We start from the raw sequence: 27,186 nt of genomic DNA, 5'->3' as shown, positions 1-27,186 counted from the left end.
GAAAGCACGTGTACCTTGCCAACAGTCACCAACACAGACTCAGGAATGGCCACATTCCATGGAAAGCATAGGTACACACTGGGTCTTCTCGCCACCTGCCGGACAAAATCCTACTTGGCACCGACTTGTTTCTGGGTTCCCCACTCATTGGGAGGGCTACTTTGTTACGAAATCAATCAGCCATGAAAATATTAGAAGAAAAATAACTGTTGCAGAAGCAAACCAAATTTCCAAATAACTTATTTAAATAAGTTAATCGAGCTCTCTTTCAGTGACAGAACATATACGAGAACACTGTTCACTACAGACATGCCAGCTTCATCCATTTTGCCTTTTCCTCAAATACTGCAGTTTTTACTCCATCAAAAGGCATAGCTGTATCATTGATTCAGAAAAAGGCAGTCTTTTCTTTCTGAAAGGACAGGCACATTGTGAGTACAGTCTGTATCTCTCATGGGTCTCCTTTCAACAGGAACTGAGATACAGATAAAATGTTCTCCCTTTTTTCAAAAGTTGCTGAACTATTGTATCTCCCCAAAAAAAGTCCATCAAACATACAGGAGCTATACCATTTTTAATCTTAGAATTTGAAGTGCCACACATATAGCTATTTTTTGAGAGAAGAAATAAATACCCCTCTGAGATGAGGCGTTCCTACCAATCAGCTCAGTGGAATATTTCAGATTCTGTATATGGAAAAGGAATCAAATTCTTTAAAAAAAATCTCATGACAAAACAGTAATAGAAATTACATTCTGAATAATCCCTGTGAGACATTTAGAAGTTTGATTCTCACATAAAATCAGTAGTAGGCAAGCTCCATTCCAACCACAATTATCAAACTTTTGCCAAGGCTTAAGTTCTTGTTTTGAGATCATTCTGAATAAAGATGCATCTAGTCTCCTTTCTTTTGATGCCCTATTTTCCTTTTTAGAAGCATTTAATTTCAAGACTTGCAACAATGCAGTATTTTGTCAATGACAATATATTATTGTACTTTCTCTTAAGGACACATAATTCTTCTTAATGTGTTTTGGCTATTCCTTCCAATTTTAGATTCAATATTTTCCATATTCATGGTCCAGCTTCTTCACAAAAACACTCTCCTGAGCATAGAGAGCAATAGTTAAGCCTTTCAACATTCAAATTAATTCAGAAGATAGTTTACCTTGCTAAAGTCTTGACTCCCTATGAACAGAAGTTCCATTACAAATTAGCAAAGTAAGGAAGTCTGGAATAAAAAGGAACATTCTCCTAACGACCACTAGATGCAGTCCCATATTTAACAGGTAGAGGACATATAACAAGCATTCCAAAAGCATTTATTCACCATTACAGGTTTCTGAAAAAGCAACATCATGCTAGGAATGTTTGTTCAGGATACGCACCACTTCAGCTGTAGACTAGTTCTCTTACTTAACTTGATTTCTATTCTCCCTCATTTACAGCAGGCAATCTCATAATTCAACTTTGTTTCTTACCACCTTCATCTTCTCTCAAACCTAACAGATATTAAAAGGAATCTGTGACCAGTCAAGTGCATATTATTGCTATGAAATTATTCCATGCTTTACAAAGCCAACCATCATTTCTGAATTTAACTGACCAAATACTGAGTAACTTCCATTGTACCACATAAATCCAGCTATTCCGCAATGATCAAGAGGTTAAATGTATTCATGAGAAAGTAGCAGTTAACCCAATCTCCTGCTGATTATTGTATCTTTTACTCAAGTGACATTAGGTCAACTTGAGCACTTACCTAGCTTCTTCATCTCCACAATACCATGAAAGAAAATCTTCAACAGATGCAATGATCATACTGTACTATTGCTTGATTAAAAATCTGATAGAACTGGATAAAGATATATGCACCAATTGGGCATACTGTGATAAAAGGAGAAAAAAAAAAAAAAAAAAAACCAAGACAACACTGTCTATCTTCACTCAGATGACAACAGAGTTGATGCTAAAAATCACCAATCCAGTGTGGCAGGGTACAGTAAGGGAAGCAAACATGATTAATGTGTCACACCAGTGAAGCCAGAACAATTTAAATCACTGTATATCAGAACAAGAATACTTACAGGTAAGATATGGTAAAAATTATCAGCTATGGTATGCTAAAAAATATCGAAGTCCACATTCCCACCTGCCTCCACAGGACAAAAGTGCATTTCACAGTAACACATCTGGTTTCACATGAAGGTACAAGAAAGTCTGACTGAAAAACAAAGTTACAAAGACCCAGCAGCATGTGTCAAAGCCAACTGTGGCAGTCAACCCACTTGAAGTATCTGGTCAGTAAAACAGCATTTGCTTTTAAACCTAAAACTGTAAGAGATTAAAGTAGCAGTGCACTATCCAACACAAAAGTACTCTCTTGTGTGCTCAGAAAAATTCGTGCTAGATACCTTTGTGGAACTTTGAAAAACAATCAATCAATGCGAAGGAATGCTCATTCCCACCAGAGACCCTGAAAAACTGCACTTCCCCACCCTGCTCCAGTGCCTGGAAGTTAGCAGTGTCATTCAACTCAGTTTGAGTATCTTTGTTTTTAGAGTTACAGCTGTCATCAGAAACATGGGAGTACTTCAGCTTGAGCAATGAGAGCTATTGTTTCCACACTGTCTGCTTCCATCCTCTGCTACCCTACAGTCACTTTGCAAGTACCACAGGCATGAGAACATGCCCCCTAACAGGAAGGAAAATAGAAATAATGTTACTTGATCAACTTAGGATTGTGCCCTATTTAGTTATCCTTTAGCATAAGGATGATGCCCCACAGCAAAAAAACTCAGCAGAAAGGAATACACCTCATCAGCTTCCAAACAATCCCATCATTTCAGGCCAAACATTATTTGCATTTTTGTCCACCAAAACTGCCAAAGCAGGGATCAAGTTTTCTATAGCAATAGCAGCACTAGGAAGAAAGTTTTCACAAAGCTAAAAACTAAGTTTCTTAACAATACAGAGAACCACTATTAAAATTTAGGTCAGTGGGACAGTATCTTGTCCTCTACTGCGTTTTTTTAAATTAACCAATCTATTCTAATTATGCATGAGTACCAAATTCCTAAGACTGCTAAGAACAGTCAAAGAAATTGTAATTGCCTTATAAGAACACCAAGCAACACCCTAACCTACTACTGCTTGCCCACGCCACACTGTGAGCTCTCACTTCAAGGTTACCAACACCTCTCACTTCAGCTTCTGAATGCAGACAGAAGTACAGACAGTGGTTTTCCTACACTCATCACATTATTCCCCATGCCCACTTTATCTCAGTTTATTTTAAAGACAAAACTGTGATTGAAACTAGTTAAAACTTTCATTATATACTTCTGAGACTGGAAATCAGACCAATCAAATTAGATTCCTATATGAGCACACACTCCTCAAGCAAAGGAAAATCTCCTTGCAACTTGTGGTTTACTATTTTCTCATTAAATGTTAAAAAACTACAGATGCATCAGTGTTTCAATAAATATGTTAACTGAGAGACAATGAATTCACAACAATCTGCTTTTTGTGACCAGAGGGAACAGCAGACAGCATTAAACAGCAGACAGGTTATTAAATTTTCCTCAATCCTTCCAAATGTCAGTCATTTTTACAGTTTCTTCCTGCTCTTGATGTCCTTTCTAACCTCTTTATCCCCCTTCCATTTCCACACCTACAAAAATCTTTTAAGGATTTGCAGAAGCTTTTGATCTAAGGCCAAAGAAGTTCACCACTATATTCCTGAGTTTTATTCCTTGTTAATCACAGATTATCATTTTATGCAGATATCCCTTAAGTCCAACAACAAGCCAAGAAAGTTTTAATCCCAGAAAGGCATCTGAACTTCAAACACTATAAATGATTACACATTGATTTCTCCTGGTCATATAGTTTACTGCCAAACACCATTACTCCTTTGTTTCCCATGTGGCCAATTCTACCTGGGTGAAAAGTTCACAGCCTCACTTTTGTAACACTTCCCACTTTTCGCACTTTCTAAGTGATACCAGCAACACAATTCTAGATGGTATTTTAAGATAACCATCACTAACACCACACACAGACAACTCAAATATTACAGCAGACAAGAATAAGCCCTTATTCAGAGCCACTACTAACTCAAAGTCAGAAGCTTCAGTTTCAGAGGTGATGCACTATATTTAACCTAGCTTAACCCTCAACTGTCTGGGTCAAACAAAAATCTAGTAGAGCAAAGGCATTCCCAGCTGACAAAAACTTTAACAGCCCTAGATTCTCGATTATCTAGAACTAGAAACTGGTTCTAGTGAGCCTTTTCACCATTCAGGGTAAGTCTCTCATGAAGGAAGAAGACTATTATATGGGACATCTGGAAAACAGAAGCATGGTTCAGGCAAAACAGGGATGTATTGCTTAGCTCCTACATATATTTGATCTCCACTCATTCTGTACCATTAATAGGATACAGAAGAGGGTTATACCCACATTCAGCTCTAATAAACTGTGCAATAGCTCCTTTCAGTTCTCTCTCGTGCTCAGTACATCCTGACAGCTGGAAGCTAACTGAGGCTGATGGGAAGTGACCTACTTCACCACAAAGGGGGTATTTTTGAAAAACACATTGCATATGCTCACAGGACTTTTAAACCTATGTTAGTCTTCTCTGAGAGATGATGATTTTATCTACTTTCCCCATTATTCTTTAACTAATGCTAATTTGCAGCACAAGCTGTGTTCTTGTCCTGGGTTGAAGTATATTCTATCACCATCTTCATGAACTGTTGAAACCAGGTGAGGCAGTGCTCCCTGCCTCCTCCACTCTGGCTTATCTTCTGTTAATGGCCCATCAGCACCTTTGCTACACAGCTCACAGATAACCCCCTCCTGGACTACCTCCTGTTAATGGGCCCATCAGGCCTTATCACATGACTTACCATTCCACTGTTAAATGCTCTGCCCAGAGAGAAGAACCAAGCATTCCAGCCTGGATATAAGCTGAGACTCTGAACACCAGAGGGGCGCTTACCCACTGGATTCCCAGAAGACCCGATCTACCAGACCTTTCTACAGGATCACTGCTTCAGGAAGACCACCTCATCTAGACTGCTTCCATCACTCCGCTCAGGTTGTATTCTGATTCTGTCAGTGGTCTTTTGTATTATTGCATCTATTTTATTTTACTTTCTTTCCTTTTTTTTTTTTTTCCTATTAAACTGTATCTCTGACTTGGAGCCTCTCATTTGTTTTGCTTTCAAACCACTACAGTTCTCAATTCTGAGAAATCACAAGCTCTCTCCAGCAGAAATGTTAACCCCAGCCATCACCACGTCTGCATTTTATTCACATACAAGAACGAGCAAGAAAAGTATAAGAATTAATAAAGCATTAGTCTTAATCAGATCACTTAGGAAAGGATTCAGTATCTAGAATTCTGTCAAACAACTGAATCTACAGTTTTGCTTTAAATTCAAGTACACCCTGAGTATTTTGAAAACAATGACAGAGCCAAGTAGAGATATATTTATATTTATGAAAGAGAATACCCAGTCACCAACTTCTTGCATCAGCTGGTCAAACTATTATAGTTTCACAGCTCTGGACCAGGTCTATTCCAACCTTATGATGTGTACAAATACAAAGCATACAGGCATATCCATGAAGATGCATGTTCACCTCCCTCTTGCTACTACTAAATTAGATCTATCTACTGAATTAGAACTGCAATTAAGGATTTGTTAAATGGCAAATACAGAAAAAGAAATATGAATGAAAATGCATTTTCATGGGTAAGGAATTAACAGAATAAAATACACAAGAGAAAACAACTCTCTAGTCTTAAAAGTTAGAAGCAATTGAAGCACAGGAAACCTGTTATCATTTCTTGACAATTTTACCATTTCATAGGAATAAAAACCTCACATTTTAAAAAAGACTTTCAGTAATTAGTCTTAGATGTTAAGCTCATTTTAAGTTTAAACAAGAATATGGTTTTCAGCTCTATACAGTGGTTTAGCATTTGAGCAATTTCTTCAGTTTCCTAAGTGTCTCTAAAGTCTCGCTAACTATTTTGGGGAGACTCAAGATAACAAGCCAATAGCTACTTTGGCAATTTCTATAATATAGTTTATGTCCCTTCACAAGTGCCATCCTCATACTTGCTCTGCATTAACTTTCAGAGTATTAATTAGCTGCTCACACTCAAGCATTGAAAACCCAAATCTCTGGAAAACAATAACTAAAACTTAAAGCAACCTAAGCTTCAGATGCAGCTTTCTTTTGCTATCAAGGAAGTTTACTTAAAAATAAGTTCAGCAACACCTGATATTTATTAGATAAAACTGACACGGACAATCAGTGTTTTGAAAAATTTCCTACAATTCAAACATAAAACATTTAAATAAAAGCCTTTTTTAAATTGTGTGGGTTGGCTAAGCACAACTGATACTGCCATTCACTTATCTAACCAATTAGTGCTTCTAAAGAATGTATTTTATTTGTTCACAATCATTTATTATCTATGCTGTAATTTTGCAGCTTCTCAGACAACAAATAGCTGTCTTACATCTGGGGAATAAAACACACAAAAGGGTGTTGGTGTGCTGTTTGAATACATGCAATTACTGGTAGTTAAGTTCTAATTAGCATAATTAGTTTTGAAACACTTCTCATAATAACTGTCAACATTATGTCAATTTAGCTGAAGTTAATGACATATTTAACAAAGACACACTTACTCATTTTCAGTATTATACTATTTAAAAGAAAAGAAGAGGCAAGGCTCTTTCTGAAGAAGTAGAACTGTTTTTCAAAGACATTGAACATTTCTTATGTTTTGTCCTTTCAGCAATCCCACTTATAAACCAGAACTATATATAATTAGCCCCTTCCAGTTTCCATAAAACCATTCTTACAAATTAACACTTATAAAATGGTAATAAAAAGCAATCAAAGTACAGATGTTCGCAAATTCAGTCTTCTGTTGTTTTGGGGAAGGCAGTTTGCAGCGGATGTCTGGTTTGGAGGGGAAAGAAATCAAGAGGTAAATTCTGTAAAAAATAAAGAAAGTAGTATGCTAAAAAGTAGCAAATGTTTCCAGTCATACCTAGACAAAACATCCCTTCACTGCTTAGCAGGAAAAGGGCATAAGCCATTCACAAAGGCCAGTTTTACTGCTTTTCTAGTTTTGATGTAACTAGAAACTATTTCCAAGCACCAAAAGATGATCCATTATTAAACTAATAGTCATTTCACCGACATCTTTCACATTTCCAAGAAGAAACCACATGCCTTTCAGAGCTGGATTTACTTCATGCTGTATATTCATCTCACACAACAGAAGGAATAGCCAACCTAAGCTCAATACTTGCCATAAAGCTGAAATAACACATCCAGTCTTGACTGAATTTAAAAGCCAAGTGTATTACAATCTAAATGTTTCATTTGAGGATCTTCATTATAGTGTATTTTTATTAAATGAATATTTCATAAAGCAAGTTACCATAAAGTACTCATGAAATATGCTCTCAGAAAGCTCCCTGGACTGTGAGAAACCTTCCTTGTGGCACAAAGGATTTTTTTTTTTTTATATATAGAACATATAGACAAAATTAAAGACTTCCTGCTCCTTAAAGCAAGAGATTACTTTTTTTACAGCCAAACAAACAACAAATCAAGAAAATCCATAACAGGACTTTGACACTCAACCATGACAAAGCCAAATCTGAAGAAATTTTGGCCAATTAATTTCAGCAAATTATTTTCCTTTCATTTATTCATACACATTTATCAATATGTATCATAGAGACATTTTATTTTTAGGTTTCCATTGTTTTTATATATGAAGCTAACTAGAATACATTAAAATCAAGAATTTAATTCAATCTGTGTCACACAAAATGTCTTTCTGCCTAAAACCTTACTTATTGCTCAGTTTCAGACTTGTTATCATAATTTTAAGCATATCAGCTTATTACAATGAGAACTTTAAAAAATTGGATTTCAATTTATTTTGAAGCATTTTCCAAAAATTCTCACTGTAATAAATGGAAGTCAAAACAGTAAGTTCACAATGGTATTTGAAAACACTTACAGAGTGGCCGGGGACTGGCAGAGCACAGGACAATGACCGCTAAACTTTGGACACTGCATGAGGCAGCAACGTCAGGTCAACTCCCAGTCCATCCTACCCTGAAAAGATGCTTGAGGTCGCGTGAGATGACTGACAGCCTACAGTGCCGGGAGTCAGATAAACTAGCTCTACCACAGTTTCCCTACACTCCTGCAAAACTCAGCACCGAAACACACACTGAATTGCCTTCCAGGAGCACATATTACTGACCATGGAGGGGAACAGACTGACCAGACCAACATGACCCGTAAAAACATCCTAAAGCAGAACCACTTCTCAACCCAGCTTCCCCTTTCTCTTCAGTGTTCAAGACATTCTGCATCATTTTCTTAATGTTTTAAAGTCCACACTAATTCTCTGTGCAGACTCCCATCATCTGTTTCACCACCACAGAATGTTTGTCGTGGAGGGTTCGAAATGCTCCTGACAGAAACTGAAGAGCTGCCAGAAACTGAAGCTACCAGAAAGTGTCCAAAGGAGGGTAACGAGGATGGTGAAGGGCCTTGAGGGGAAGCCTCATGAGGAGAGGCTGAGATCACTTGGTTTGTTCAGCCTGGAGGAGATTGAGGGAAGACCCCACTGTAGTCACAACTTCCTCATGAGGGGAAGAGGAGGGGCAGACACTGGTATCTTATCTCTGGTGAGCAGTGACAGGACACAAGGGAATGCCCTGAAGTTGTGTCAGGGGTTTAGTTTGGATATTTAGGAAAAGGTTTTTACCCAGAGGGTGGCTGGGCACTGGAACAGTCTCCCCAGGGAAATGGTCACAGCACCAGCCTGAGAGAGTTCAAGAAGTTTTTGGACAATGCTCTCAGGTACATGGTGTGATTTACGGGGTTGTCCTCTGCAGGGCCAGGAGTTGGACTTTATGATCCTTTTTGGTCCCTTCCAATACAAATTATCCTGTGATTCTGTGAATTAAAGGTCCACATCAAATCCAATACACTACCCACTCATCACAATATCAACCTTCTCCTACACATCTTCAAACCAGCCCTGCAGGTCTACGTGGGAACTGTATTTTTAATTTATAGTCCAGCTGCCTATATTAGAGGAGTGAATCATGCATAGCTATTGAACTCTAAAGCAACACCTGCAGCCCATTTTTGATCAATATTCTGTTAAAAAAAATGTATCATTCCCCACAGAAAGATTTTACACCTGCGAACCAGTGCAAGATTTTGCGAGTTTTTAATAAATTACTGACAGAACAAGAAAAAAAAAGTATGTTTTTGTACTCTTTTTGCAATTGCACTGAACACTAGCATGTATCTTTGACCTGTTCACTTGTCATTCGTGTCTATATTGGCTCGCAAACACTACTCAGTCAGATCCATATCAGCTGAGTTGGCTCGCAAACACTACTCAGTCAGATCCATATCAGCTCAGTCTCAACCCAAGTGGGAATGATCAATTCTAGTAAAAGAATTAATAATAGGCTAATTATTTTTCAGATGAGTGAGACAATATATTTAAAGTAATTTCAAGTCAGACTGTGAACAGCTACATGAAATTCTTCATAAAAATCTCTTCTACATAAGGGTAAACTCTCTCCTAAGTATGACTAAAAGCTCCAATTACTAAAATCTAACAATTGGCCTCCCAAATTCAACTCTGCCAAATCACAGAACCAAGGGGAAAAGAAGAGTATGCAAGGAGAGGAAGAGATCCCTAATTTATGGCCCCTTTTCAGCCAAGACCAGAGTCCTTTAAAAACCTGACAGCAAAGCACTTGTCAAAGGAGGCTTGAGAAGAGCTCTACCCGTGTGACACTAACATTAACCTCCTTAGGAGGCAAGTCTGATCAGCAGTTCCAGATAAGAAATAAATACTTCTGAAGAACCTGCACCTCCACCCTGTGCACAATCTGCTCAGATCTGCTTAGACGGGTCTTGCATGCTTTTGCACCAGCATGAAAGAAATTGCAGTCAGGCACAGATAAAAGATGTGGAGAGACAGGAAGGAAGAAGTATGTGGGAGACAGATATGCCATGAAACTATATAGGTGATGAGTTAAAGGACCTTAAGGAAGCAAGGCTCACTAAATTTTTCATTAGTCTATTGTTTTATGACTATTTAAAGTACTTATTGTCAAAACACTGCTGCATCTTCCTATAGTTTAAGCATCACAGCAAAACAAAAGCACAACATTGCTACCAGCATGCCCCCTAATAGTTGTGCAGATAGAAACAGACCATCAAACAGCAACACAGTCCTTTTAAAATTTAGTTAATTTGGAAGAAATAATTTTTTATTCCTAAATATTGAAAAGAAGAAAAAATGTGGGTTTAATTCAATTTAAATTCATTTCTGACCATTCGTCTACTTTCTTTTTCATTTCAATATAAATAATCCAAATACTTTGTTCACAGTTAACAAAATACATAGGTTGATACTTAATTCCCTGGAAAATATTAGGGTTCAAAGAATAGAACATCCAACAGAATTAAGTGTTTATACTAAGTGTGGAGTCCAAAAAGCCCTATCTGCCCTAAGGTGCCACAAACAGTACCAACACCAAGCAGAAGCTGGATTAGATTTATAGGAAGATTTGTTGCATTTGAAGTGAAATACTACTTCAGACAGATCATGGAGAAAACAGCCATCAATCTATCAATATGATATGAAAAAGTGTCATGATGATATCTGTTTGACATTGGCTGACCATAGCTGCCTTCAACCTGAATATTGTGTTTAAAAAATCCAAAATAAGACACAAAATAAGCTTCCCCTAGAAAATAGATATGGAAGAACAAAGTTTTAATGACCAGCAAAAGGCAGGAGACAGGGGAGGCAAAGCATTAATATTTTTTTTCCTTTCTTTATACAAGAAATATATTACCATAACTGTTTAAAGAAAAGTATAGGCTAGTGCACAGGACCCTGCATTAAATTTCAACACTTCTCAAGATATTAATATACCGAAACAACAAAGCAGTAAAATAGATGCTTGAAAACAAAAAGCTGAAAGTTCAAGTGTATGATGCATCTCTGCTCCTTTCTCTTCCCTTATCATTTTATCCAGAAGACTTCATTAAACTCATGCTTCACACATCTATGTCCTCGTGAGGACAAAGTACTTCAGGAAGTAGAAACAGACATTGATAGAAAAGAACGCTCAGGAGATAGGACAGTTGCCTTCTATTGCATGCCCTTTTTTAAAGGAAAGAAACCATTTAAATGCAAACAGCTGTATTAATGCAATGTTCAGCTCAGGCTTTATGCAAAATCCAGTAACCCAATTCAGAGTTACTGCTACCATAAATGTTATTCAGCTGCACTCAACGTATTAAGTAATGTTGTGTGTAGGCATGCATTAGGTACTTTAAAAATGCAGCTTAAGGAGGAGAGATTGGTCTGGAAATAGACTCTGGTTTTATCCCCATTCTCCCACCAACAGACACAGAGATACAGAATTTCGGGCACATTTACAGCATTGAAAAAAAAATTACTCACCAAACTAGCAGTGAGTGAAGGTGCTGACTGTCCAAGTGTTTGGTAGCGCATCCGAACAAGATTAGTGGTTTCTACAGGTTGCCACAGCTGCTGTCCAGTTGCACTGGGAAGTAAATATTTACCTGTCAAGTTCAGAAAGAGTGAGTTAAAATATGAGATGTTGCAGTTGAGGCAATGCAATGGTCAGTTTACTGTAACACTCTTGCCACTGTAAAATATCTTTCACTGCAGCCCTGACCACACCTGATTCCAACAGAATTCCCGCCACTCACTTGTTAGTCCTTCACATCATCCTTCCACTAGATATACTTCTCTGTCCTCAAAACCATACCTTTTTCCACACAGAAACACATTTAAAGCAGTAACCGATGCAAACATCTAAAACATTAGTTCTGAACCAAAAGAAACTTAAACTCTGAAAGCTAGCCAAAAATGAAAACAAAACCAAAAAAAATTATTAAGAAATGTTCCTCTATCTACCCCTTGAAGGAATAAGGTTCTGAGTCTGAGGGACAAAGTGAGATTTACTGGAATAAGACACCATGTGGATGATTACACCATTTTGTGGATGAGGACTATTCTTGCTTCTATTCCAGAATTCCTCATAACCTACCTAATATGCATCACTCAGTTCCCAAGAATCTTTATCCAGTGTCCCAAGTGAGGGGAGATGCCCAAGGTGCAGCCCAGCCATTCATACCCTAGGAGTACTCCCATGGGGCTCTCAGTGCCTGGGCTCTCCGCTCAGTGGTGTGGCACCACAGCCTAAACATTTGTTTCCTGAAATTATTAAGCCTCACTTCATAAATCTTGTCATCTCAAGACAGCTATGCAGTGGCTATGTGCATGACCACTGACACAGGATGTGTACCCCAGTAAGTCAGCACAGATTTGCCAAGAAATCAAAGGCCTCAGCTTCATAACTTTATTTTAACAGTAGATCCACAGAGAGATGCTGAGGTCTCTGGGAAGTGACTGTCTTGGAAGCTAGCAGCTCCCAAGCAGCAGCACAGGATAGTCTTTTAACACTTTGCAATTAGTCTTCCAAATGTGCTATTGTTCTTTGTTACACTGGTAAAGCGGAACCCATAAACATTTTTTCACCCAATTTGCTAACAGCCTGCCCGAGACTAGAAGAAAAATGTACAACAAAGCTGTGGTTTCTTGCCCAATTATCTAGGATAATATTTCCCAGAACTGGAAAACCGGAATTAATTTCCCATCTGCTCTCTCTCTGCTTCCTTCTATGAAATTTTGGTTCCCTCTTTGCATAGGCTCCCATCATCCTCAGGTAAAATGGTGCCATAAAAAGCTTAAGGCATTGATTGCAATATACATATCTTTGATATTCCATTGATGGCAATCCTGAAATATATCTGTGACACATGCAGTCAGAGAGAGCTTTATATCTATTGTCTCAAAATGTTAATTCCTTCTCATCTGTACAGAAAAAAAGAGAATTAAGTAACTGCAAAAAAAAATCTAAGTTACACAAACCTTCCACTTAAATAGGTATCTTTTACTTCTTTAATGCTTTCCACATAAAAAGAGGCCTATGTCTTTTCTTTCCTTCCTTTTTGACTCTACTTCTCAGACACCGGTAAGATGAAGTTTTCAGAAAAAGGTGAAATCAAACATTTCCTAGTGCTGGGATCCAGGTTTCCAGACTCCCAGCAACATCCACATAGCTCCAAGCCATCAGCAAAATGCTTCAGCAATAACTATTTTGTCAAGTAGACATACAATACACGTAACTCCTTCAGAAACTCTGCATTAAGCCACTCTAGAAGCCATCAGGAAAAGTGTGTTAAATAATTTTTAACTTCATCACTGTAGAATAACATTAGGGCAATTTATCCTCATGGAAATCAATATTTGAAAAGTAGTAAGTGTTCCCCTGATCCTTTCAAGAAAGAGAAATGGTTCATTCTATTAAGGTTATTTGTAAAACTGGGCAACATCAGCATTCATCGGTTAAGTGCACTTTCTCATAGGGTGCTGTGGTTTAGGAATGGTATTCCTCAACTTAGTTTTCCCAATAAAAAGAAAATCATAAGCTGTTCCTCTCCCGCTCTAGTGGGACACACAGAAGGCAGAGATGAAGGATTGAGGTAAGGACATGTACTAGAAACAGCAATGAGATAAGAAAATGAACAGCAACAACATAAAAATGTACAAGAAGAAAGGGTTATTTCCATGCAAAAATGCTCAGCAAGTCCAGAACAACAAAAAACAATGGCAGAGGGACCCTCCACCCATCACACTCTTTCCAGGATCAGAAAGAAGCTCATTTCTTCTCAGTAGCAGTAGAAAGAGAACCTTTCCCTTACCTCCCCAGCAGTGAGATAAGATGGTAAAGAATATCACTTGGATCTTGGCCTTGCCCACCCAGCACAGCACATGGCAGCCCAGAACCCTTGGGCTCCGCCTCGGCAGCAGCCAGGACTACAGCACACACCACCACACCCAGTACTGTAAAAAACACTAACTCTGTTGCTGCCAGAACTCAGCACAGGGGGCTAAAACCAGTCTCAAAATCCACCATCAGACACTAGGTCCCTCCCAGACTGCAGTAATTTTCATTTCCTATGAATCCCACTTGAGTTTCCCAGGAAAAATGATGGAAGGCAGTCATAGGCATTTAGTACACAAATTAGCATTGTTTTGTTTAAGTCTGGATCCCCAAGACAAAACAACAAGAAATTTAGTCTAGGAGGAGGAAGAAAGATATATGAGAAGTAACTATTATTAATGCTTTTACTAACTTTTTTATTGTAAATGTGCACCAGAACCAAAATACGTAGGGTTAATATTGTCTGTACCTTACCAGGTGCAGGGCATTCTAACAGCCACCTTTACGATCTGTCCTCTACAGTAATTTCTATTTTACTCTGGTTTTATCTTGCTCAGACATCTGAAAGGAAGTCTAAGATATCCTGATACAGAGGCTAAAAGAGACGCAATCCTACACAACAAAAGAATCTTGTATTAAGCCTTTCCCTGAACTGTAATATTTTGCCTGATTGACAAGAAATCAGAGTAGATTTACTCTAATACTACAGTCAGTATTATCACTGTAAGAATTCACTTAATATTTCATTATTTTTCCTGCAGGATTAGCATCAAGAAATACTTAAAATAATGTTGGAGGTGTCTGTTGAAAAGCTAAATTAGGCAGTAAACACTATCAAAATTGCCAGTGAAATCATGAGCATGTGTGATGCTGGAATGATGCCTCCTCCCCTCTTCACCTCCAACAGGAGCCTTGAAGGCACCACAATTTTCACAAAATACTGGCATTAAGGCAAGCAGACTGTCTAGAACTCCAATTCTTCTTTTCATAGTACACAGGACTTTAAACACAGAAATGGCATACAGGAAATAGGCTTTTTAGAGAAGCAAAATTAGCTGGCTCTTAGACAAACAGATGGTAACAGATAAATCTCTTATCTGAGAACAGCACTAACCTACTGCATTAAACCACTACACAATAAAACACCTGCCCAAAGTGAGTTAATCATCAACTCTCCTTCAATTCCTTCAATAATAAAGAAAGAAAAATTTAAAAAACCCGTCATACCGTCCACTCCCCCTTTCCTTGACATTACAGCACTCCTACACTTTTCTTGCTACAGTTTCATTCATAATTGTACACATTTTTTTGCTTTTACATTTTCTTTGTTAACCCTTGAATTTATACATGCCCACACTTTCCCTGGTTAAGCAATTTCAATGCCAGTATTGTACAAAAAAATTGGGCAGATTTACATGGTCATTTTCATACTGCATTCATATGTGCCTTCAAGTTTAATGCTCCAAGCAGCTACTTTCCTTTTTAAGTGAACTGATTCATGAGGGATTCATGAGGGACTGAGAGGAAGGATTCAACTCCATCTCAACCCTTCCATCTTAATTCAGTATTCTGGCCCATATACAGCATGTAACACTGACACACTGGTAGCAATGTTCATATTACTTTCATAAGCTATTCATATTGAGTCACCCACTGATAGAGGCCCCCTCCTTCTGTCCTCTTCAATTCCAAAATGGTCATTGTTGACTTCCTCCCCCACTTCCTCTGTGGAAGCTTTGCTGGTATTTTTACTTCCCTTCCTTGTGCCTGAAATTACCAGGACAGCCTAAAGTAACTACACATACGTACTGGAACTAACAGCATCACCTCCCATATCTGAATGCAATCCTTGTGTAGTAGTTTGAAGGCAAAACAAATGAGAGGCTCTAAGTCAGAGATACAATTTAATAGGAAAAAAGGAAAGAAAGTAAAATAAAATAGATGCAATAATACAAAAGACTACTGACAGAGTCAGAATACAACTTGAGCGTAGTGATGGAAGCAGTCTAGATGAGGTGGTCTTCCTGAAGCAGTGATCTTGTAGAAAGGTCTGGTAGCTCGGGTCTTCAGGGAATTTAGTGGGTAAGCGCCCCGCTGGTGTTCAGAGTCTCAGCTTATATCCAGGCTGGAATGCTTGGTTTCTCCCTCTGGGCGGAGCATCTCACAATGGGATGGTGAGTCATGTGATAAGGCCTGATGGGCCCATTAACAGGAGGTAGTCCAGGAGGGGGTTATTTGTGAGCGGTGCAGCAAAGGTGCTGATGGGCCCATTAACAGAAGATAAGCCAGAGTGGAGGAGGCAGGGAGCACTGCCTCACCTGGTTTCAACAGTTCATGAAGATGGTGATAGAATATACTTCAACCTAGGACACCTTGTTAGTTCAGCACACTTATCAAAATACATTTTGATGAAGGGTGGTTTAAGTTGACTATGTAATGGCAATAATTTAGCATTATTTAATAGTACTAAGCCATCGTTGGTAAACAGGTAATACATCTCTGCAGTTCAGGGGCATCCTCCCCTTGAACATGACTCTTTGTACATCTAGATTTATTTGTTACAAGTATTTGTTGACCGTCCAAATAGAATCATTGTTCATTCTTACTCCTATTGCATTCAGCATTTGTTGTACAACTTACTGTATAAGGAGAAAATGACTTGTGTAAGGACAAAGACTAAAATCACATACACTTCCACAAAAGTCAGTCACAAAAGGCAAGCTTTGCTTCATTCTAAGTAGGAAAGTCTTTCCTACTGCTGAAGTACTACTCTCCTTCCTCTGACCCTCTCAAATGCGTATTATCATAGGACAGCTGAGAACTACTAAATGAGCTCAAATCTAATACCTACAAATCTTCCATTTTCATTTACAATTTAGAAATAACTTTGTCTCTGATGATTAAACAATTGCATATGATTAAGAAAATGTTTTGTATCTAAGTAAGGTTTTACCTTTATAAAAGTACTTCGGATAGTGTAGATTGCTAGAAAGTCTGATTTGTAACCAGTCAACATGCAAAAATAAATACAGAGGAAGCATCTTGAAAGTTTTTTATAGAAATATGTTTTGTTAAAATAATAGAAGCAGTTTTCTATTACGCTACTGCTAAGAGAAGACAGGCACGTACTTTGCTAAAATGGAAGAATCTGAATTTGGGCTGACAGCAACAATAGACACAATTAGTCCAAAGCAAAGCTGTGCATATGATTACAGTGTACCACAGACTTACCAAAAGTTAGTATCAATATGTTTGTGTTAGCTGCTGTGAAATACCAGCTTCCAAAATAGCCTCTTGCCATCTGGACATCTTTAAGGCAAGGGCCAAGAAACACTGATTTCAACTAATTATCTTGTTAAATCCACTGCTAGTATTTATGATATAAGTGCAGAATATTTTTTAAAATTACAGAAAGCTAGATACTTCTCCGTCACTGGTTTACTTAAAAATGCAACCGATCTTACACCACGAACCTATGCTCTGGACAAGTCAGACTTGCCAAGCACAGTTTCAGGTGGGTTGCTCACTCCACACCTCTTTTTAGGGAGCCTTAGGAGCATGAACTACCTCAGAGCAACAGCAACAAGCCACAGTAGAAGAGAAAACTGGACTCCACTACTCTGAAAAATGTTCTGAAAAGAAACACAGATGGGTACTGCTCCCTCTTCTTAGCCCTGGCACATTTCCAAACACACAAAAAAACCCCCTGGGTTCACTGACAGGTTCATTGTCTTGATGTGAACAGAAGAAGGACTGAAGCCACCACCTGCCACCATGTCACCAGAGCAGCAATGGCAGTCCCAGCATATCCAAAGCAGTCACTGTTACCAGATGATAAATTGTCTACATCTGGTGAGCTAATACAATGCTTCTTCTCCAAAATCTACTCGCCTGTGGAAATGCACAATGTCCACTGTGTAAAAAGGAGAACTGCACATTCACCAGCCACTGTGCCCTGCCAACTCAGACAGGTCGACTAGAACATCATGATCTACAACTACCAGGAACGACCAGAGACCCACCCCCAGGACAGAAAAACACATGCATAAAGGGGAGGAAAAATATGTTAATGATTTCAGGGAAATTATTATCATATTCTGGGACAATCAATCAATATGTATGTAAAATACAGTAGATCAACAGGAGCTTCCCCTTACTCAGAATGCACGGCTTTGGGGAAAGTTATTCATTCCCCTGTGCATCTGGCCAAATAAAGAATGGTAGCTTCTTAATGCTACAGTGGTTCTTTGGAACTTTTTTATTTTACCAAATTTTTGCTAACACCATTGCCACTCACAAACTGCCTGAGCAGCAAGAAGTGAAGACCAAAGCTGAAGCAACGTACCACCACTTTTACCATCACAAATACGTGAAGCCTCATTCCAGGTTGAGACACACACCTTGGTATTCATTAGGTTCAGGTTAGGGCACTTAGCTTTACTGCCTCAAATAATTGAACTCCTGCAGACATCCCAGCTGTAGGAAATTATGGGGACACTGCAAATTTTATGGTCTATTTTCATATCTAGGGGCATGGGGGAGGGGTGGAATTAAAGCCCATCATTCCCATTAGCTGTTAACCAGAAAGTAAAAGAGTGGATGGATTTAAAGTCATCACTAGGAAACTCTTCAATATTTTGCGTTATTCTATTGTAGCTGCATCAACAAGCTTTATTTAAATTTCAAATGACCACCAACATACAAAAAAAAAAAATTACCATTTTAATTATGTCTTATTTATTGCCCAGAACTTAAAGGAGCATGTTTTGCATATTACTCAGCTACACACGTTTGAAGTTAATGAACAATGCCACTTTTCCAGTCTGATGCAGGAGGTGAAATTTTCCTTTCAGCCAATTTTTGTCCCCTAAACGTAACCTTATTCAGGTAAGCCTATAATTACAATTGACTTAATTACAATTTCTTTTGTTACCATAGAAGAAGCCTTCGTAAAAAAATCCTTTCACTTTTTGATGTATTATAAACCTCCTAAAATGATCTATATTTGTTTCACTTTCTAAAGTTAGATGAAGCAGTGGCACTTTCAGTCACATGGTGTGATTCTTTGGGTCGTCCTGAGCAGGGCCAAGAGTTGGACTCATTGATCCTTGTGGGTTCCTTCCAACTCAGGATATTCTGTGGTTCTACGATTCTGGGTGGCAATGCATGAAATAAAAGTGGCCCACCAAAGGCAAAAATTTGGGGTGAGATTATTAACTTAAAATACACAAAAAACCCCCACAGGCCTACCTTAAAATTTCACCAGTATTGGCAGAATTGGAACTGGAAAAAGACACATCCAGTTTTGGACCACAAACTAGAAGGATGAAGGCTTAGATCTGTATCCAAAAATACATATATATAAAAAGAAAATGTAGCCTCCCTTAACTATAAAGGCATGCAGAATCAAGCCTGTTTATAAATCAATTACCAGGAGTAAGTGATCACATCCCAGAAATAATGGTTCATGCTTGGAACAAAATTCTCTCACTGAAAGTCATTTAAAAGACAGTATAAAATTTTGCTGATAAGGAAAGTACTCAGAGTTCCTTTGCTAACAGATACTCGCTGAAGTTATATTGACTATTTGCAATCTATTACTGAAGCACTGTGACAGCAATATAGTAATTGAAATGCATTTGAGATCACCAGCAAATCTCCCCAACCTTCCATTAGATTGGGAGGGTAAGGGTGGGTTTGGGGTTTCCGGTTCGGTTTGTTTGGTTGGGTTTTCTCAAGTTTTCCACACCAAAAATACTTAACTCAATAGCACTGTTAGCCAACCAGTGACAACAATAACTACATGATGAAACACCCTACAGATTGAAGGTGTCATTCATGACACTAATATTCTACTTCCTTACCTCACAACTCTACTGAAGTACTACTCGGCAAAATAATAACTTGGCAAAATTTATCAGTGAGCTCAGAGATAGAACACTCTACTGCTCCCTTTTCTTTATCTTAACAAATAGGTCCTTTTCCCATAATTCTAACATGCAGTTCCAAAACTTAAAAACTGTCAGTCCATTCTATAACACAAACACAATATACAGGTATATTTTCACGCATCCCTATCATCCTTTTTTACAGCTTACATCTGCCCTAGAAAAATTTCAAGGACCAGTTCTATAACCCTGTTAACAGTAGGAAAAACAGATAATTTAAGATTCACACTGCACACGTGACACTACAAAAAGCACACTAGAACTACATGCAAGTGATAAAGAGAGAGTTTTTTTCAACCTATAGTCAATTTTGCAAAAACAAGAATCCTGAACACCAAGAGATCAGAGATAGCTGATACTGGCAGACTTACAACAAAATTGTACCTAGAACACAAAAGACCTCAAAAATTCACTGTTCAGTTCACACATTGTGTGAACAACTGCTTCAATCAATGGCCAATACTCTTAGCTCACAACTCTCCACCAGCTCAACATTTGGGGTTTTGCTGACAGAATTTATGGTAAGAAACAAACATCTCCCATTGCACTGTGAAGAACATACCCAGCAACTCAAAACTGATTTTAAGAAAAACATGAAATGATGTGTTAACATGCTATTTTCTCTACAGTACCCACTGTAATCCCCTTTTTTGTCTCACGTACATGTTGTTATGCCCCGTAATTAAATCACTACATGCTTATAAAAATTTTTCAAAAGCTAAAGTGTCCCAATAGAAAATCCTGCTCCTGTTTTCACTGAAAAACATCTATAAATTTTTCCACTCAAGCTGTCAACCTTCATTCTAATGATTAAGTACAGGAAGCGGGTTTTCCCTCTTCTCAATCATTTCTTTATCTATACATTTAATTTATGCTAAAACAACTGACTTGGAGAAAGCAAATATGTGGTCAAGTCATTTACTTTACCACATCCACTAGAGAGAGACCACAGGGAAAAAAACAGGAAGACTTAAGCCTCCAGGAGTATAGATCATGTGTTTTTGATGTGCAATTATAGTTTTTTTATAAATATACTGCAAGTTCTGCACTAATGAGCTCAGGTACTAGCAACAACAGGACTGCAGCCTCACAGTCCTCAGATTTAGTTAATCAGCTGATTAAATACAAGCATATAGCTAAGTCCAGGCAAATTCTTTCATCTGTGCTTCTAACAGTTACACTGCTAAGCATACTTGAGGCAGCTAATTCAACACCTCTTAGGATACTTCTTAGAGAGCTACAATTCAAACTTCAGAAATTTAACATGAATATCGATTTTCTCCACTTTTTGTTTTTTCCATTATGACAAATGACTCTTAACAATTTTCAAACTGCTTTTATAAGTGTCCCAAAGAGGGTTAAACTCTACTTCTCCCTCCTTCAAAACTGGTAGCTTGCAAACATATCTGCTAATTAGGCACTCTACTGCTACAGTTTGCTTTGATCTCAACAACAATCAACTTCTCATGTTCTGATGATACAAGCACGATTAAGCAGCAATCGAGGAGTTAAAGGCAAAATAATGAGACAGGAATACAATATCTTCTGTTCTCATCTCAGTCTATTATAGACTCCAGACATGTCAAAGACTATGGAAATTACCTTGCTATGTGCACAGGGAAGTAAAAATCAACTCCACTATGCAGGCTGATTGAAGCCTTAAATGATGAAGGTAACTCACAATGACAAATATAACCTAACATCATCTCAAACACCAGTGCACCAAGAACCATCTAAAAATGCGTATTTCATAGCAGAATATATTTACTTCATCTGGAGAAGACAGCTTTGTACTGAATGCATTAAAAAACACCCTCCACACCACATTTCCTCAGCCATGTAATGATAGAATAGATTGCTTCTATCTCTTTCTACTATTTCTGGAGTAAGTTTAATACCTGGCATCGTGCTGTAAGGAAACCTCTGAGGAAGGCAATTGAAAAGACTGCCAGATATGCTCTGGGTAGGCAGTGAATGAAAGAAGCATGTTGTGCCTATGATCCTGCACACGTGGCTGCTGAACTCCCACCCTTGCAGCCCGGAGCCCAGTGGTGTCTGCACCCGTGCTGGGCTCTGACTCAGCTGCTGCTGGGGAGAGCCCTCAGGCAGCTGCAGCTGAAAAGGCTTTCTAAACTGGCTACACCCACTCCTGATAGGCATAACAAAAAAAGCCATACTGAACTACTTCTGCTCTTATATGCAGGAAGTAAAATTTCTTATTAAAAGGTACACCTGATAGAGCTTTGGCACAGGCAGTCATCCTACAGCACCCCAATTTCTGGGGGTGGGGACAGGCCAACAGAGTCCACCAAGCTGTACCCCAAGATACCAAGATGTATCCCCAGCGAAAGCTATGAAATCATAGGGCTTTTTATGGAGTGGTGAAATCATATACTGTATTCATATATTCCTGGTGTAAATATGTATAATTTCTTTCGTAATAGGAAGAAATTTTGATTATGTACACAGGAAATACAGAACATTTCCTCTTATCTACACCAGGAGGCATCATTAATAGAAATAACCCCTTTTTTAAGTGTTGCCATTAAAATAATCCCATCATCACTATGACAAGCAGTTGTATACTATGGGAAGGTCCCATTCCCAAAGAGGTTTCAAGGTGCAAGTCATATGAAGGTACAAGTTCAGTTTTCCCCATTCACCAAGTTGTACCAAATAGTTGACACTGTAAGACTTAATGAGCTAATCTCCATTTTGAACAGTATTAATGATAATTTATACAACCCAATGTGAAAATTCTGCTACTGTCAATTGCTCCTCTGTATGAATGGGGAAAACCTCCTCTTCCAAGTCCTGTCAGCACATGCCATGGATAAGAGAACAGCTTGTTTTTCATGGTCCATAAAGCTGTTGATCTTTCTGCTAATTAGTGTTAGCAGAGTGATGAATCGCTGAAGCAAAAAACAGACTGAGAATTCCCAAATTCATTTCAAATCAACCATAGATTAATTATACAGGAATAACAACAATTGCTGAGCATATTTGGATGACTGATGACTCAGAGGTGGAAAGCTGATCAAAGCAAGAACATTAAAAATATATATATATAAATCACAAGGGTTTTTTTTGTTTTAGCTCTTCATGATCTGTAGACAATACAGGATCAGAAGAACATGAAGCGATTTTACTAATGTAGAGTGCTTTAGGATCCTTGGATTAAAGATTCTATAAAATGAAATTATTATGTATTACATGACCTGTACTTGTGTAAAATCAATGTAATCCCAGCAGGTAACAGCCCTACCACAGTTAGACACAATTAGCCCATCAGGAAGTCTTTTACAAGTAGTTATTGATGAGATAACAGTAGGCGAGATAAGAAATTCAAACTATAGGTAGCTAAAGTGCATTTTTTTCTTCATATGTAACAGCAGAGCTTATCCGTATAGAAACAACTGAGTTAGCTGCAGCACTCTCCAAAATATGACCTCTTCCCAGAAATATGTTCTCGTATCTTTCAGAAATCGAAAGGGAGATAGCAATATCCAAATGCTGCACAGCAACTGAGAAGACAGAACAGGGCTGCACAGCCCATCTCAGGGCAAAGTGAGGAGCAGTAGTGGGACACAAAAATAAGGGCAATTTGTTTTGCTTGTCCAAGTGATTTGCTAGGTTAACCCTCTCCATGGTAAAAGCTCATTTAATTTCTCATCCTTTCACATTACCTTCTGCTATGGATTCAATTTAAGCATCTCTGAACACAGCAAACTAAAATCTGTAGACAATTTAAGCCAAAAACCCTCTGACTATAGACAGCCCTTTGAAGTTTGTGGAGATCAAGAAAACCAGCCACCACAGAAAAGCAGCTTTTTAATTAAACATCTTTTCTCCTGATTCGAAACAAGTTTTAAAGTCCCAGTCTGTGTATCATTAGAAATCCTTAAGACGGCAATCTAAGGCCACAGCAAGAGGCATTTAAACACATGTGTATTAAACAGATGTCTATTGTCCCAAGAATAACAGAGCTGATCTCACCCAGCCATACTTTCCTCTCCATTCTGTCTAGCACACCTCCAGTGCCCCTGCACCCAGAGGGCACCAGCATTCCTCTGAGGCAATCCTCGTCACCCTCTCTATCTGACCTAGGGCTATGAAAGAAGCAGATATAGCTCAGCTTTGTGATGGGGCTTATCCTGCAGTTCAACAGCCTGTGCAAGGATTGTCTTTTACACTTCCTGTGGCACAAGCAGAACTTTTAAAGATCCAGTTTACTTCCCACACAAAGGGTTTGGCAAGCACTGTTAAGGGCATGTGTTCATGCAGGGAAGGGGGAATCTGGAGCAGGAAGGAAGCTAGGACACAGCAGAAAAGAAAAAGGCAAATACTGATTATAGTGTAAAGTGACCATGTTACCCAAAACTTTATGGCCTGTTGGAAATATGACCTTTCAAATTAGAAGATGAATCAGTCACAAATTACAATCAAGCTCTTTTACGCTTAGATTGTTTTATCTCAATAATTAATGCTTATATGTTTAGCAACCACAGTTATAAAATACTGTTTTTCATCTTGTCTTTCTATTAAACAGGACTGTTGGCAGTTCACAAAAAGGAACTACTATGGGAGATTTGCTAGACTCATAGCAGGCCACATGCTATTTTCATTCCAAACTTAGTCTTTGTTTTCCCCAAAGTCTTCCTCCTTGGCAATGAATATTAAGGAAAGCAATTCTGTTGCAACAATTATACTGAAGGGGTTTTTCCAAAATATAGTAGCATGGTGTCTCCAGGAACCACCACATTACTATATTCTCCCATAGTAGTTCCTAAAAACTACTATTGCACTCTGTTGAAGATTCCTACTCAGCCACTGATTAAAGTTTGTCCAGTCTTCAACAGAGTGCAATAATAGATTTATTCTCAAAAACATTGATTTCATTTTTCTTCTACTTTGAGAAGCTTTCTTTGCTTGTCACTGAAAACATCTGGTTGCTGGATAGCTTTAAACAGTTCAACTAAGGGGAAAAAAATTCGGCTGTAGTTTCCTTGAAGCTGTGTTCAAAATAATTTCAGTTTCTATCCCACCTTTGCACGTTTCCAGCCCTCCTCCCCCTGATCATCATGATCAGTACATTACGATCTACTGATGATCTTCTCAATTTTTCTTGTTTTCATATATAATGAGTATTGTAATTTACTTCAGCCAATTCAGTACAGTACCTTCTCAGTAACTGTAATCTTTCAGGTTTTGCAAGTCTCATTCAATATACTGCAACAATAAAGATTTTATTTCTTCTCATATGTCCTGCTTAACACTATTCAATAAACTCATTTATTTGGGATCTATTCCCAGAGATAAAACACCTACCTATTTACCTCTATTAGTATTCAGCCCTTCAGGAATTGAACTATTCTGTTTTATAGAAACAAATAAATTGTGTTTTGTTTTCATTGTTAATACTGCTTATGCTCTATGGCTCAATAACACTGTGTTTTTAATAGACAAAGGAGAGGGAAAGTAAAATAAAAAGTGCAATTTACTCTTCTAACATTTGGAGTGAGCAACACACATCAGCACAAGAATATTCTGCAAATTTCCAAGCTAGGAGTCTTGTCTCTTGCTTCACTTACTCCCACCTACTGCATTTTAGGAGTTGCACATTTTTTAACAATAGAGTCAAAGACTGAACTGTAAATATTTTCCAAACTATTTTCCAATGAACTGATACCCACTGCTAAGCTAGCATTAAAGGTGTATTAAAAGTAACAGAAGAGAAGAAAGACTAAAGGAAAACAGTAACCATAATAGTGATATTAAAGATCAAGGATTTTCTCAAATTACAGGCCTCCAAATACTTTTCCCCTCTCTATGAACCAGGAATATTTCTTCAAAAACATTAAGACTTAAAAAGAAATTCAGGAGGGAATATATGAGCACAGAAGTTATCCCTTACATGGATAGCTCACCATTTTAAACTAAGGATTTCTTATGCCCCACTTCTTCCTCTTTTTTCTTTTTTTAATGACACTGTGCATCTTGTAGTTTCAAACCAGAGTAGCAAACCACTTTTAAGCATTAAAGAAACTTTTAAAACCCCAAAACTTCAGTATGTTAAAAAAGGTACATAAATACATGACCAAGACAACACTAAAATTATTAAATTCAGATTACTGAACATTTGAAACAACTCTAGGAATTAGTTCTCTATCTGCAGCGATTTCTTTAAAGCAGTTTTTTAAAAATCCCAAAGAATATAAAGAACTTTCTGTCATCAGAATGAGTTTGATTAATTTAATCAGTATCATGAAAGCTATTAAGATATTGAAATTATTTTAAGATACCAAAGCCCTAGGGTATTCAGGTTCATTTAAAGTGCATTAAAGCAGTTTAACATCATTGCACACTATACTCCCAAACCCTGACATTAAGCCCTGCACAACATATTGCATGCAGACAAAAAGCATATCCATTTCCCTTTATAAAGGCCTCAAGCAATAATTCAAGCATAAAGACTAGAGACAATGGCAGCAGAGAACAATTGCTGTCTGTTTTTGATTAGGTTGTCTTCTTCCTCTTTATCTCCACAGCTTATATGGCCTCATTAAAGATCAGTTTTTAAAGACAATCAGTCCACTTTAAAGTTAGACAAAAACAAAATTAAGAAAACCACACCAGCTCCTGCTGAAAAAATAACTGTGCTGGCTGTTTTTAATCTCAGTCAAACAGTACTTTGGTTTACATTTCAAGCTTTCAGAGTTGTAATACTCCAGAGATGCCAGAGAGTTTACTGAAATGGGCACCAAAATTGACACTTGTCTGCTGCAGGTCACTTATTTTTCATGAAAGCCCATATGGATCACAAATATTCTTACACTGCTTCTGAAAGCTTCATAACAACTCACAATAAAAATGAAGTTGCAAGGGAAATGACAGATCTTACACTAGTGACACTAAAAATCAGAGCAACAACTATGTGATGATATGATAAAAGAAATTCCTGTAGTAGCATATGTTTTTCCTTCACATAAATTGTTAGACACTTTTATTTTTTAAGTTCTTTAGTTTCCTTAAGGTTCCTTAGGACAAAAATATTTGTCATTTACCAGAAGCCATGTAGGTGATTTTAAGGTGATGAATACAAAGACAGGTATTGCTGTAACTTCTTGGAGCTTCTTCCAGGAAAAGGTTAGGGAAAGGGATAGAGAGAAGTGAGAAAGGCAAATACTCCAAAAGTACTTTTCAGACACTTACTGCAGAGGCGTCAGCTCTATCCACTGTGGAACCCTTTTTCAACCCCAAGTGAAAACAACCCTGAACAATTCACAGAATTTAGAGACAGAGGACAGTCCTTTCTCAAG

At 37.9% G+C, this 27,186-nt stretch overlaps 1 protein-coding gene across 1 annotated transcript in view; it reads right to left on the bottom strand.

Annotated features, from left to right (window-relative positions):
* Window positions 1-27,186, bottom strand: part of MAST4 (microtubule associated serine/threonine kinase family member 4) — a 277,346-nt gene that overhangs the window by 190,074 nt on the left and 60,086 nt on the right. Inside the window, exon 3 of the mRNA XM_066181232.1 lies at window positions 11,567-11,688. Coding sequence (XP_066037329.1) covers window positions 11,567-11,688 — 122 coding nt within the window. The remainder of the gene's footprint in view (window positions 1-11,566; window positions 11,689-27,186) is intronic.

The sequence above is a fragment of the Chamaea fasciata genome, unplaced genomic scaffold, assembly GCF_029207755.1.
Source record: "Chamaea fasciata isolate MVZ Bird 193981 ecotype frontalis unplaced genomic scaffold, bChaFas1.0.hap1 SCAF_4, whole genome shotgun sequence".
Classification (NCBI taxonomy): domain Eukaryota; kingdom Metazoa; phylum Chordata; class Aves; order Passeriformes; family Sylviidae; genus Chamaea; species Chamaea fasciata.
The sequence above is the reverse complement of the archived record's forward strand: the minus strand, read 5'-3'. Positions and strand labels throughout refer to the sequence as shown.